This window comes from Ammospiza caudacuta, chromosome 6, assembly GCF_027887145.1.
Source record: "Ammospiza caudacuta isolate bAmmCau1 chromosome 6, bAmmCau1.pri, whole genome shotgun sequence".
NCBI lineage: Eukaryota > Metazoa > Chordata > Aves > Passeriformes > Passerellidae > Ammospiza > Ammospiza caudacuta.
The window spans coordinates 57,871,116-57,884,951 of NC_080598.1; the positions used below are offsets into that span (position 1 = coordinate 57,871,116).

At 44.8% G+C, this 13,836-nt stretch overlaps 1 protein-coding gene and 1 pseudogene across 4 annotated transcripts; both read right to left on the reverse strand.

Moving 5' to 3' along the window:
- Nucleotides 1–720: 720 nt before the first annotated feature.
- CDCA4 (cell division cycle associated 4) lies at nt 721–9,603 on the reverse strand. 4 transcript variants are annotated; one of them, XM_058807265.1, is made up of 3 exons: nt 9,506–9,603; nt 6,274–6,354; nt 721–3,872 (listed from the first exon to the last, which is right to left on the reverse strand). In XM_058807265.1, the coding sequence occupies exons 2-3, from the start codon at nt 6,310–6,312 to the stop codon at nt 3,114–3,116; spliced, it is 798 nt and encodes a 265-aa protein (XP_058663248.1). In that variant the 5' UTR covers nt 6,313–6,354; nt 9,506–9,603; the 3' UTR covers nt 721–3,113. The 4 variants fall into 4 exon arrangements, with proteins under 4 accessions (XP_058663248.1, XP_058663249.1, XP_058663250.1 ...); XM_058807266.1 differs by lacking the exon at nt 9,506–9,603 and adding an exon at nt 8,687–8,833; XM_058807267.1 differs by lacking the exon at nt 9,506–9,603 and adding an exon at nt 7,140–7,229.
- A 1,696-nt stretch (nt 9,604–11,299) lies between these two features.
- Nucleotides 11,300–13,287, reverse strand: LOC131559362 (SHC SH2 domain-binding protein 1-like; annotated as a pseudogene).
- Nucleotides 13,288–13,836: the final 549 nt, after the last annotated feature.

The following is a 13,836-nucleotide window of genomic DNA, read 5'->3' on the forward strand; positions in this document are numbered from 1 at the left end:
AGAGGAAAAAGGCTGCTGGGAGTGGTAGCAATATCTGTCAGAAGCCCTTCCTAATTACAGAAGCTATGTCCTTTAAATTTCCCATTTACATGTAGAAATTAAGAAAATCCCCAGCAGCAAATATTGTCTCTCACCATTTGTTGTAACAGCTCACTAAAGAAATGAGAATAGCAGTTAAAAAAATAAAGCTTCTTTTTTCTATTCTTTTTTTTTTTTTTTTTTTTTTTAACCAGGAGAAGCTGAATTAGAGTGAGACACATTATTAAAGCAATAGGGAGACAAGCTGATTTTACAGACTGGTCTCTGCAAAGTCAGACCAGTTGCAGGCACCCAACAGTTCTGCATGGTGACTGTGCAAGTTTCAGCAATACCAATTCTTAACCCTGCTGAGCCAAGGTATCAGGCTTGTAAGAGCCTGATTTGACATAAGATTTGGCATAAGTTTTAAGAATGTAATAAAACAGGATATATATTTCTGTTTAAATGCTTAACTCCACAAACGCCTGCTTACCTAACAGCTTTCCTGTTAAGCCAAGTGGACTCTATAAATTGTTTTTAGTAGGCACAGCTTCCTCAGTAAAGGAATGCTCCCAGCTAGATGAAGTATAGAGTTATAAATACACACGTGCACTTGACATACACAGTTTAACAGTTATGAACAACTTATTCTGATTCCTGTCTGTAACTTGTAGACTGATGCACACTAAGGAGGTGGGGAAGAGCATTTTTAAAATATCTTAACATGAAAATGCACATTTAATGAAAATAGAGGGTATGAGGGCAGGGTGGAACACACAGAGTTGCTCAAACTTGTGGGTTTTCAACACAGTTCAGAGCAGTTTTGGAAAAGTTTCCCAGAGGAACAGAAGATATTTAATTATTCCAATCAATGCTGATGTTCCCTTTATAAAACTGAAACTGGTTTTATTTTACCCTAAGGCATCTGCTTTCCACTTCTGTGGTTCACACACAGAAAAGCATCAAGAAAAATTACCTGCAGATTTATAATTTTTGTAAGAATTTCTGTACTACAACAAACACTACCCCATAAGCCAGCTTTTTTTTCACTGTGAGATATGACAGTTTTTATCTGTATTTGGATCCCGCTGAATCAGCATTTATTGCCTATAAGTGATCTCTCAGTTAAGGCATGGGCTTCTCTGTGGTCCAGCTGTATCCTACAGACTGAACTTGCAAGTGCCTATTTGCTATTTCTTCCTTTAATATGAAGTTATTAATCAAAGTTTAATTACAGCAACTACAAGTTATCTTATGCCAAATTTAATACAAGGAAACATCTAGTTCACTGAAGACTCACACTAAGTGCATGGTTTCAGAAGATGGAGCCAATACACATTCAACTGTTGAGTTTGCAAAATTTAGCTAAATGATATCTTTCCTCAAAGCAGATGATTCTAGAGCAGGTAAGCTCAGTGGTCTCCTTATTCTTGAAGTGATACTCAGATGTTCTAACACCCCTTTGGCACCTCCAATCCCCTTTCAGGTTTGAGAATCTGCATTGTAGGTGAGGTCACTCATGGCAAGGCAGAGCCTGTCACACACAGCAAGGTTCTCTTTTCTTCTTCAGCAGCTGGCTTGGCTCAGATCTACAGAAAACAACTTGTTACTGACAGATGTCTTCCCCTGGCACAGCCATGGCCCACATATTCTAGAAACCAATCCATCTTTCCCCCCTTCCCTACACCCTGCTAGCTTGGGGCTTTTCCCCAGTAGCAGCTTCTGATGGGAAACATTTGTTATTTTATAATGAAATCACAGGCTATACTCAAATTATCCCTTTCCCCCAAAAAAAGTCTCCTAGAAAGAAGATTAGTTAGATACACTCTAAACCAAATGTGCTGGAAGAAAAGACCACCATCCCATGTTGTATTACATTTTTTGTTATTAAAAAAGCCAAGAGGAAACCCTTGGTAAGAGTGGAGCATATTAATTATGACAAGACATCATGACATACCAACCAGTGAGACTTAAAGGCCACTAATAACACTTTTTGTAGTAATTAGTGCAAGATAGTTATCCCATATAAACAAATATTTGATGGTAGACTTCAATGATAAACAATTCACTTGATGACATTTACATATAAATACACATAAATAAAAACCTGCATCATTTAGGTTTGTAGTTAACAAAAAAGTATGGTCTGAAATGAATTAAATGTAATTGTGTCTAGCTAGATCAAAGATCTTCCTATAATGATACTCAAATATGTGGAGTATGAAAAGCATAGATGTATAATTCTCAATTTAGTAAAGTACTACTCTATAAAACAGAATCATGAAAACAGCTCTTACATTTTAATGCAAAGTATAAAATTGCATATTTACATTTACATACACTTTACTGAACTACATTGAGTAGCTCATGGTAAAAAAACATCCCTTTTTGAAAATCTTGCAAAAAATACATCAACTGCAGATATGATCAAAAGTTACTAAGTTAGCAGCTGACATAACATCTGTAGTAAAAAATATATTTTAGGAAAATACCTGGAAAAATCTAAACACCAATAAACACTTTAAAACTATTTTTGAAGTAAAAATTGTAGCAAAACCCAGAAGAAGCTAGCAAGGATAACAAGAACTATTGCATACTGCTCTTTAAGAGCCATGTAGGGACTTAACACAGAAGCAGCAGGTGTGGTAGGAGTTTTGTCATGTAACAAAGTGGAAACTGGAGGGAACAGGAAACCAGTTATCCAACTTATTCTCTCTTCTGTTTATTACCATTTTTATGGGAGAAGTGTAAGAAGATAAGAGAATCCCTCTCCCTGAGGATATCCTCCATCAAAGGCTAAAACAAATTGGTAAAAGGAATTCAATTTCAAGAGCCTGTGACCCCCAACATAGAAACATTTACCATATGTACTTACAGTTCAGTGGACAATAAATCAGATTATTACACTACAAGTTGCAGGTTAACTTTAAGAGTTAACACTATTTTGCAATATGAAGTGCTTCTTAATATAGGTATCTATATAATATATAGATATTTGTAAAATACTCGTGCAGATTTGATAGAACCAACTGTGGAAATTGCTCTCTCCAGTCTTTTCTTCCCATTAACAGATCTTTACCTCCACACAAGGAGTTTCAGGATTCAACAAGGATTTCCACAATATGATCAAGGTCATTAAGATCAGATTTACAATTAGAGTTAGAAGCTGTATTTGTTGGAGAAGAAAATGTTTCAAGACTATCACAGTGTCCCGTTTTTGTGTTGCTCATCATGCCAGTTAACATAGTATCAAGATCATAATAAGAATTGTCAACTTCTGAAAACAGATCTTCAACAGTATTAGGACTTTTATTCTCCAGTGTCTCAAATATTTGATCTAAAGATTTTTGAAAGTTTCCTTTATTTTCTTGTGGACTCTCCATTTCCCACACGTTGCTCTGCAGGTTTCTTGGTGTCTGCACTGCAGGGGCTGTTGACATAGTTTCTGAATGATCATGTGCCTGGTCATTCTCAAAGTCTTTATTGAAGGTACCATAGGCTGGCCCGTGCTTTCCCTCAGCTTGGTGATCCCTAGATGAACGACAGAGGATATCTGTGGAAATGAGACGATCCAGGGACGCCTGCCCTGTGCTCTGTGTATTTATCATCTGCCAAGTCCCATCTTGAGTCATCTCCTCCTGGATCTGCCGTACCGTGTTGGCGATGAGCACCGAACGACAAAGGTTGGGTTCCACCAGCATGTGACACAGCTGAAGTTTAACCAAGGACATGTCTAGGAGTGACTGCCGCTGCAGATTGTAGGAAGGAATAGCCTTAATACCAGCCAGAGTGCCTTCAATATCTTCTTCACCATCAAAACATTTTCTCTTTAATCCTCGCACAAACATTGTGTCCTGTCATAAAACCGAAACAAATAAAAAAAAATCATGTACAATATAAACAGTTCAAGAGGGAGGAGGAAAAAAATGGTACTAAAAAAAGAGAACAGTGAACTTTAATCTTTTATTAAAAAGAAACATCAGAATTGTCATACCATGTTCTAGAATGGCCAGTGTGGTACAACAGGGGTCAGGAACCAGGGGTGAGCAGGTCCACAAGGTATCAGAGAGGGCTGGAGCTCCTGGCTCCCACAAGGCATCAGAGAGGGCAGGGGCTCCCAGCTCCTGGCTCCCACAAGGCATCAGAGAGGGCAGGGGCTCCCAGCTCCTGGCTCCCACAAGGCATCAGAGAGGGCAGGGGCTCCCAGCTCCTGGCTCCCACAAGGCATGGCACTGGAGAAAGCTCCCACTGAGCTCCACACTTGAGGCAACCCAGGAGCTGCTGCCTCGCACAGAAGCAAACATCTCACCTGCTGCATTTCCCCTACTCTACTACACAGGCAGTTTCTCCTCATTCCTCTCTGCCAGTAGAGTTTCTACTGGCATGCTTAACCTCTGATTTTGGAAATAAAAATACAACCTGGCACACCATCTTTAAAAGATTTGATCCCTCCAGAACATTAATATGCCTAACACAGTAACATGAAAAAAAAACCATGGGCAGCACATGTGAAAAGATTAGCTTATTTGGCTACAAAGACAGCAATATCTAGATTTGTTCCATGTAACTTGAGCCATTGAGCAGAGGTGCCCAAGGCAGTCCTTCTGGTTCCCTTCCTTAGGTGAGTAAGTGAAATGAGTAATTCCAATAAGAACTGGGCAAGTGCAGTAAGGACAGTCCCAGTCATCCTCTGTATGGGCTTCTGTACTCCTTTCCCACTGACTGTAAGACAGGAAAATTCCTGTATTCATAGCTTGGGTTCACCAGCTAAAAATCCACAGAGTGCATGCAGGATATTCAGTATTCACACCTAAAATCACTTGCTGAATTACACAAGGGGTACCCTCTCAAGTACCAGCCTCAGCTCTTCTGAACTGCACTAATTTTGACAACAGTGCCCCATGCAAATATTGCAGGTGGTCTCTTGGAATACAAAGTATTTTTTAATGCAGTATATAGCACCTCTTTAAGTCTTATAAAAAGTGGGCTGCAAATGAAAGCTGATACCTGATCTTTACATTTATGCATCTTCCTTGTTTTCCTTCTAAGTCTTCTGTCCTTAGAATTTCTGTTTGCCCAATATTTGGGGCTTTTTTTCAAGGTAGTGACCCAAACAAAACAGTTTTTCAACTACAAGTTAATAAAACCAAAATACTATTGCAGTGTCTTTCTATATAATCTCCCATCTTCCTTGATAAGCCTTAAACTCTGCCTTGCTTTCCTGGTTGCTACGGTACATTCCACGTATTTTCAAGGAATTTTCTCTCAGCTTTTTCAGAGACACCAAAAATCCACCAAAGGGCAACAACACTGTTCCTTTCAAAATACATTACATGCTTATCTACTGTGAAAACCTGGGGATAGCACAGTAGCTAGATAAACACTTGGTCTGACGCTGAACAACACTTGTAACATTGCTGTATATATCCATGAAATAACCTTCAGTGGGATTTGCCAACTCTTAAAAGATTTCTTTGCAGTGAAGGTACAAAACTCTTTAGAAATCATAATGTGCAGAGACTACAATACAGAATAAACCTGGTCTTGCAGTCATTTTTCATAACTTCTTAAAAGCTATCCATGGATTAGCTATGTATTAAATACTTTGGATGTTGCTTCTGAAATTTTATCCTGAAACCCAACATATTTCCATTACTCCTTTTAAATACTTGATATTGTTGTTGCTCTATAGTTCCTTTCCCAGATTTTCAGACATTCCTGCAAACTTCCTATCAGAGGATATCCTATTTAATCTTTCCTACACTTCTATGTGCAGTAATTTCTGGACATACCCTTCCTCCCCCTTGTGAAACAACCTCTAGAAACTTTTGGGACTGTTTACAAATCATGTATGATTACATCATCAAACATTAAACACTGTGCAGAGTTTGAAGCTTCTTTTATTTCAACTTACATTCTTGTGAAGAGTAATTAAAACTTCAATTAAATGTTAACCTGGTTTTCATACATCTATAATTTGGCATTTCTAAGGCACACCAAGAGAACAGAGCACAGGAGAAAACTTGAAAATAAGAAGAAAAAAGAATACATCACACACACTTGGGCCCCTAGAAGCAGAGGAAAAACATTTATCTACTCTTAAAGATAAACCTTTCACAGCATTCACTGGATTTTTTTCTAACACTTGCTTTCAATTAGTATCTTACATCATAAAGCCAGTCCAGTTTTTTGCCATCCTGTTCTTGCACAGAGTACCAGGTCAGGGTTTCATTTAAGAAGCAAAAAGTGACATACCAGGAATGGTGTCTGATGCAGTCCTGCCTCTTCTCCCATGCTACTGAGCAAGAGTCCATGCAGTACAAGTGACAGCACCACCTGCCAAGCACAGGGAAGCAAGCAGGATGTCAGGCAGGGACAGGACATGCAGAACAAGGCAGTTTTCCTTCAGTATCTCTGTCCTGTAGGATGTGAGCATCATTCCCACAAACATGAATAGTACCATTAAACCCAATGCACAGTTAGAGCACAAATGTGATTTGGCCAACAATACCCCCAGAATCTGCAGCAGGAGGAAAATGCCAGTTTAATTCCAGGTCCTAGGCTACTGCCCTGACCTTTGGACCAGCATTTGCCTTATGGCTACAGCTCTGCCACTTAAAGAGCAAACAAAAATCTTTCATATGAGCATTAAAGTGTACACAAACAAAAGGTAATGAAAGCAATTTTATTACAAAACTATAGTTTTCACTTTTTGTACAAACCCATGTATATCTCTGTAGCATCTAGAGAAAATGAGGTGGCACAAACACAAAACTCTAACACAGCAAAACATGAGAGAGAATTTTCCTTTACCAGCATAGAAACTTTATGACTAATTTTTACTTAGCAAGATGACAATAATGAAAGTAATGACAGTAATTAAACTGCTTTAACAATAAAGGCTGAGTTTTTAAAACCCATTTAAATCATAATAAGATTTGGTATCTCAAATACAAATTCCCATCACATGCAACAATTCCCTTAACTACTGAAATGAAAAAGAATGTTGTTCCAACAGGCTATAAAAACTTTTATAATAAACTATGGAAACAATTCAGATACTTTTCTAGACATGTCTGTGCAGTACAAGACAGTTCTGTGTCTGCAACTGAAATGCATACCTGGAAAAGAAACAAATTAAGAGGATGCACATGGACATCTGATCTTATTTTCTGTTTTGTGTAGTGATAAACAATTTTTCAAGATTGCTTGTTCTCAAATGAAGGGAGAAGAAGGTGGATGACAAAGCACTTGGGGGTGGGACAGCAGAAAACATGTTTTTCCTCAAGAAGCTGCATACTCGTTAAAATACTACAATGGGAGAAAAAAAACACCTTTAACATTCTCAAGCCAAAAGCTTTTGACTTGATCCCAGATATCCAAACTAAATGATGTTATGTCATGGAAACTGTATTTCAAACAACTCATAGTCTCTTTTTAATGGACTGAGCTCACAGCAGCTTTAGAAACAGCGTCTCAAGGCATCTGAACTACAACTTCAGTCAGACTCCCTATCAAGTCAATAAACTATCTCTTATTTCTGGCAAACACTTTATGACACTGTAAAAGTTCAGAAGTTTTTGCTCCCCAGGTACACATTGAACATATTCTGTAAATGAAAAGTAATCTCTTTGAGAGCCTGTGTCTGGTAACTATTTGAATCCCAAAATTTCTACTTTATTGAAGGGTAGGTGACAAGGGCATAAACAAACATCCAACACCAAACATCCCCCCCCAACCCCCTGCCAAGAACTACAGGTAAAGATGGTGCAGTCATGAGAAAAACAAATTGATATTTGGTACATCTGACAATTTTAGAAGGAGAGGCTGTGGCTGTTTGCCTGCCAAGATATTGGACAATACAGGAGGGGACGGTTGCTGTTGGTGAAAGAGCCATTATCACATCCACAGCCTAAATGATAGGGGATGGTGGCAGGCCAGGCCAGTCTGTAATCTATTATCTATTTACATACTACAGAGGGAAAGTTTTCCCATGCAATATAATAATGTGCAAAACCTGCTGCATGTGATTCCAGGTTCTTCCCTAGGTCAATAACCAAACCACGTGGACCTCTGCTAGTATAATGCATTAGCCATTGTGCAAAACCTTTTTTGGTGCTTCAGAGTCAAGGTGTTCAAAATCCCCTGATAATTTCAAGCAGCACCTTTCTCCATCCAAGAGGCAGCATCTGGATGAGCTACATCATCTCCTTTCTTCCTCTGCTACCTCAGTGTCATGAGCCCAAACTTCGTGTATTCAACTAAACTGCTGTTTGAAACAGCTATGCAAAAAGAAAAGTTGTCAAGGAGACAGCAGCTAGCTGCAGCACAGTGCACTCAGGGAAAAGGAGCTTTGTGGGTTTTGTTATTTTGCTTTTTTTAATAAATAATAGCACAGATTATGTAATTTATCACAAGTTTTGCTTGTAGGATCAACAAATTCCCAGTCTGCTTTACAAAAAAGGTGCTTGAAATTTGATCCAATTCTTATTAGAGCATCAACTTAAGACATTCCAGGTTCATACTCAATTTACACTCGTAGTGATATCCCACCAAAGATATAGTTAAGTACTTAAGGGAAAAAAGCTGCTTCCCACTAACTGGGCTAACAGAGAAGATAGGGAATTTCAGCAGTGCTTATCTTTAGGAGAAAGCAGACAAGACGTACCTAGGCCAGTGCTGGAAGTTCAGTGAAGCACGGTGCTGCTTTTTGTACAGCCGTAAGTACAGTGATGATGGTAAGCACGGGAAGGCAAGAAGGGGCCGTATCTCCCTTCTACTAACACTAATCCTCTCCACTCCAACACTGGCTTTTCTAAGAACCGTGGGAAGGAACCACAGCTCTGTGTAACAGCGGAGAAAAAGACGGGAAGAGAGCTACTCCTCCTCTTTAGCCATGCACGTTTGCCCATGTGGTGGTGTCGAGGTACAAGGTGGGATGCAGTCACAGCACAGGGATGGTAAGGCCAGAAGCATCGCTATTCACACTGGAACAAAGGGCCCTGTGAAGCACTGGGGTCTGCCCACCCCCAGGGCGTAGGGGGCTGGCAGGCACCTCTCCGGCATCCGAGAGATTTGGGAAGGGGTCCCAGCACCCGGGGAAGGAAGGGCGGCAGGCTGAGCAGATGGGGCAGGAGCTCCGGGACACGCAGGTGGGGGCCGGGAGCGCTGGGCAGGGGGAGCCCGCAGAGCCGGGGGGAGAGGCGGGACCGGGGCGGGGAGCGAGGGGGAGCTCCCCGGCAGTGGGAGGGCAGCGGAGCGCCCGGGAAAGGCGCGGACGCTGAGGGAGCGCGGCTGCGGGAGGGACCGAGGTGCGGAACGGGTCCCCAGTCCCGCCGCCCCGGCCCCCTCAGCGCTCCCGGCGGTTACTCATCCCCCGCGCTCTCGCCGCCATTTTGAATCGATCCCGTCCCTTCCACGGGTTCCGCCGGCACCGGCTTCCCGCGGATCCGACCCAGCCCAGCCCGACCCAGCCCATCGTACTCACCGCCTTGTCACTGCTGTCGCCGCGCACGCCCGCGCACGATCTCCCGCTCGGCTCCCGCCTCACCGTCCACTCCGAGCCTGAAGAACGGGCGGGGCCAACTGGCCCCGCCTCCCCCCGCCCGCCATCTTATTGTCAAAGGCCACAAAGGGACCCGCGTCCGCCGGGGGCGGGCCTTCCCGGAGACCGCGCCCACCAGGGAGCGACGGCGGCTGCTATTGGCTGCCGCCAGGCGCTGCAGCCGCCATTCGCCGCTGCGATTGGCTACAGCGCCCGCCTGTCCCGCCCTCGGGCTCCGCCCCCGAAGGCTGTGGGGTTGCCATGGCAGCCTGGCCCTGCCCCTCGGCCGTGAGAGGCTGAGGGAGGCGGGGGCGGGGGCGAGGCGGGGCCGCCCCTATTTCAAATCGCAGCCAAGACGCCGCGGTGTGTCTGGGCTCCCGGCCACCGGCTCCGGCGGGAACAGGTTCAGACCTGGCCGCGCTGCAGCCCGCGGGGAGCCCTGGCGGGGGAGGGGAGAGCGAGCGTTGGCCGCCTCGGTCCAGGCTCTCCCTGCCGTCAGGCGCCACTTCCTTCAGGGCCAGGGAGCCCCGGAGCTGCGCCCCGCGGGGTGACAGGAGGCCTCAGCACTCCATTAGCAAGGCCTGTGGCATTTCCTGTTCGGGCCCGGCCGCCAGCCCCGGGTCTCGCAGCCAGAGCCAGGAACCCGCGTGCTGGGGGCGGGGTGATGCCTCACAGCCCGCAGGGAGCGGCCGTCTGAGCACGAGTCAGCAGGGAGTGCCCAGGTGGGCGAGAAGGCCGGGGGCATTCTGGCCTCTGTCAGGAATCGTGTGGCCAGCAGGACCAGGGATCGTCCCCCTGTGCTGAGCACACCTGGAGTGCTGTGCCCAGTTCTGGGCCCCTCAGTTCGGGAAGGCTATTACGGTGGCTAGAGGGTCAAAGAAGAGACCAGAGCTGGTGAAGGGTCTGGAGCACAAGTTTTATGAGAAACAGCTGAGGCAGCTTATGAGTGTTTAGCCTGGAGAAGATGAGGCTTAGGGGGGACTTATCACTCTACAATTTTTTGACAGGAGGGTGCAGCTAGCTGGGCTTCGGGCTCTGCTCCCAGGGAACCAGTGACAGCGCAAGCGAGAACATGGCCTTAAGCTGTGCTGTAGGGAGTTTAGGCTGCACATTAGGAAGAATTTCCTCACAGAAAAGGTGATTAGGCACTGGAATGGACTGCCCAGGGAGGTGGTGGAGTCACCATCCCTGGAGGTGCTGAAGGAAGACTGTACATGGCACTTAGTGCCGTGGTCTAGTTGACAAGGTCCTGTTTGACAGGGCTCGATCTCAGAAGTCTTTTCCAACCTAACTCATTCTGTCCTAAAGCTGCCGCCGCCCTGCTGAGCAAAACCCCCTCCCCAAACCCTGCTGGCCGCCGTGACCCCAGCCCGATGCAGTTGCACATCTGCAAGCACTTAGGCCGCCGCAGCGTCTCTCGGTCGCTCTCCCGGCCGAGCCGCTACGTGCCGGCTGCTCCGGAGCAGCCCGGGGGAAGGAGGGGCGGCTGGCCCGGGCTGCCGAGCGCCGCACAGGCGGCAGCTGCTGCCTCCCGCCCCCGGGCGCGGCGGGACGGGGAGGGGAAGGAGCTGGAGAAAGGGTGGGATAGGCAGCCGGAGCTGGAGGATTGCGGCTGAGGTTCTGTAGGAAAGGCTGGGAAACAGCAGAGCTGGAGCGGCATACAGTAAAGCAGGAAGAAATAATATTTCCATAGCACAACAAGATCTGCTTTTTGGGAGAAGACTCAGTCATCTCTTTTCACTTCTTCTGGCTCTTCTTTGTAGAAGTAGCCCCAAGTTAATTTGCAACTTCGTAGTTGCTTTCAGTTTGCTCAGAAATGTCAGCTCTCTCCTGTGCATTCAGGTAGTTGTTCATGCCTGAAGCCTCTACACAGGTTGGCCATCCCCCGACTGGGTGGGCTGTGATCCCTTTTGTTCTGGCTGCTTGAAACATCCTTTATGTCAGAGACCATCACTGATCTGACCAGGAACACGCTATATCCTTTATTATTGTGGATCGCATTGTTGACCATGGTTACCTTGGAAAATGTCATAATACTCATCTAAGAAGTTGTCTATAAGTATTCCCTTCTTGCGGCATTGCTCAACAGAGTGCATGCACTACCTGGATGTATTTCCATACCAGCACCCCTGGAATCACACAGATCTGAGTTTTTCATTAATAGCTTGGCTGATGTCTGCGCTGTTACGCCTCTGGTTTCACACTCTAACACACAGTTCTCCAGGGTGGTTTTCCCATGATGGACATTTAAAATCCCCTTCACAACTTCATGTGACACTCAATTCAAACTGGAGGTCCTTTTACTGGATTCTATACAGTCAAGAAAGAGGTCTCCTTTCTTTTGTCAACATAAAAGGCACTAAGGCATAAAAGCCTTTGAGTTCAACTGAATCAGCACTGCAGAACAGGCCCTCTAGAACTCAGTGACCAGGACAGATGATGGCTGTGTCTCCTTCATAACAGGCATTTCCAGCTGTCAGTGGATTATGGTGAAACTGTATTTCTAGGTCTTTACCACAATCAGCTACAAGCCCAGAATCACACCATGTTCTCCGATGTTAGAATGCAGCCTCAGTCAAGGCAAAGTAACACAAAGTAATCCAAGTTACCCTCCTCCTCCTCCCTGTCCCAGTCCTCCACATGCACTGGTGGAAGAGCATGATGTGCTCTACAGCTTGTACTGTTTGGTAAAACTCTCCTGAGTCATTGTACACAACCCACAGCTCCCACACTGGTATCTGGTGTCCCTTAAGCTTCAAGGAGCTTCTGCTTTCAGAATTGAGTACTCCACGCCAGCCACACCAACAAGAATCTAAAACACATCTGTATGCCAGATCTCCTGCTGTCCACAGGTGCAAAGACTTTGTCCAGGTGCTCAGCTGTGAACTGCGTCACCTCCAAAGATTTGCAATGTTAAGGAAGAGTTTTGACCCTGGGTTCTGAGCCAGAATTGGTTTCTTTCAGCTTGAGGTGGTGCCTCTGGAGAAGAATCCCAAACCAAGAAATTCCTGGGCCCTTATATCCCACAGTCTGTGCACCTGATCTTCCTGTGCCCAATGGTGGTTTATGGTCTGGAGTATTCTAACACCTCATGGAATTCTTTCTCCATGTCCACGTGGGCAAGCCATAATTGTTCTTATCTTCCATCCTGGGGCCCTTCAAGATCTCAGCTCTTATCTGAAGATACCCAGTCTTTCTCTGTTTACTCCCCTGCTTAGCTCTCCAGCAGGACCCACTCATGCTAAACTGAAAGCAAGTTACGATTAAACTTAACTCTAGACAATTAATTTCTAACATTGTAATCCCCAACATGCAGTCAGCCAAAATGTAATCCTGGTAATCTCTAAACTGCTTGTGAAACAAAAGATGGTCAGTGTGAAAAATATCTGGAAAAAGTACATTCCCGTTGGGCAGAGTCTTTCCCAAAGCAGTGCCTGGTTTGTCACGATGATGCCTTAGTCACTCCGGGAGCCATCACACTCCTGGAGCAGACTGATCCAGGCTCTGCGCCTCGGCTGCTCCCGCAGGGCACCGCCTCCCACAGCTGGCGGCAGCAGGGCCCGTCCCTCCTCCCGCGGCCCCCGGCAGCCCCTGCTCCGCAGGAATTCAAATAGGTATTCCCACAACAAATCCTGCATGAACCTTGGAGCCTCCGTGGAGGCCCCTTTGGAGGCAGTGTGGGGGCTGTTCCCTGAAGGAGCACAGCTTGGAGAGTTCATTTGCATTGCCCTTTCTAGTGATAGCATCATCTATGTAGAGTAAGGTACTAAAGTCCCCTCTCCTGATGCTTTTTTCTTTTTTTTTTTTTCTGTGTAGCTACACAACATTTTTATGGGTTTTTTTTCCCCCTCAATAACCTCTCCAGTAAAACTGGAGGATGTTTTATGGCTTAAGAACTACATAATCTATTTCTGACTAAACCAGTGAAAGAAAAATTGTGAAAGATTCTCCATCTTCACTAAAAATCTGAGAAACTAGTGATGTCTCCTCATTTGATTACCAACAGAACGCAACTCTCACATCTCACATATGTGAAAAACAAAACTTGAAAAGTCAAAATGGAAGAATCTGGACAGATCTTTGCAAAACAATGCAGCCTGAAGTATTTACTAGAGAGCTGGAAAGAGATGTCTGCAAAACTACCTGAAATGAAGAAAGTAACTGCATACAAAGAAAAGGAAAAAAGTGAGGGAATCACTGGCCAGGATTGTCAGTGAGAGGAATATCAGATTTGTCTTTACAAACAAGCTGTGGGTATGTTGGTACATAAAACT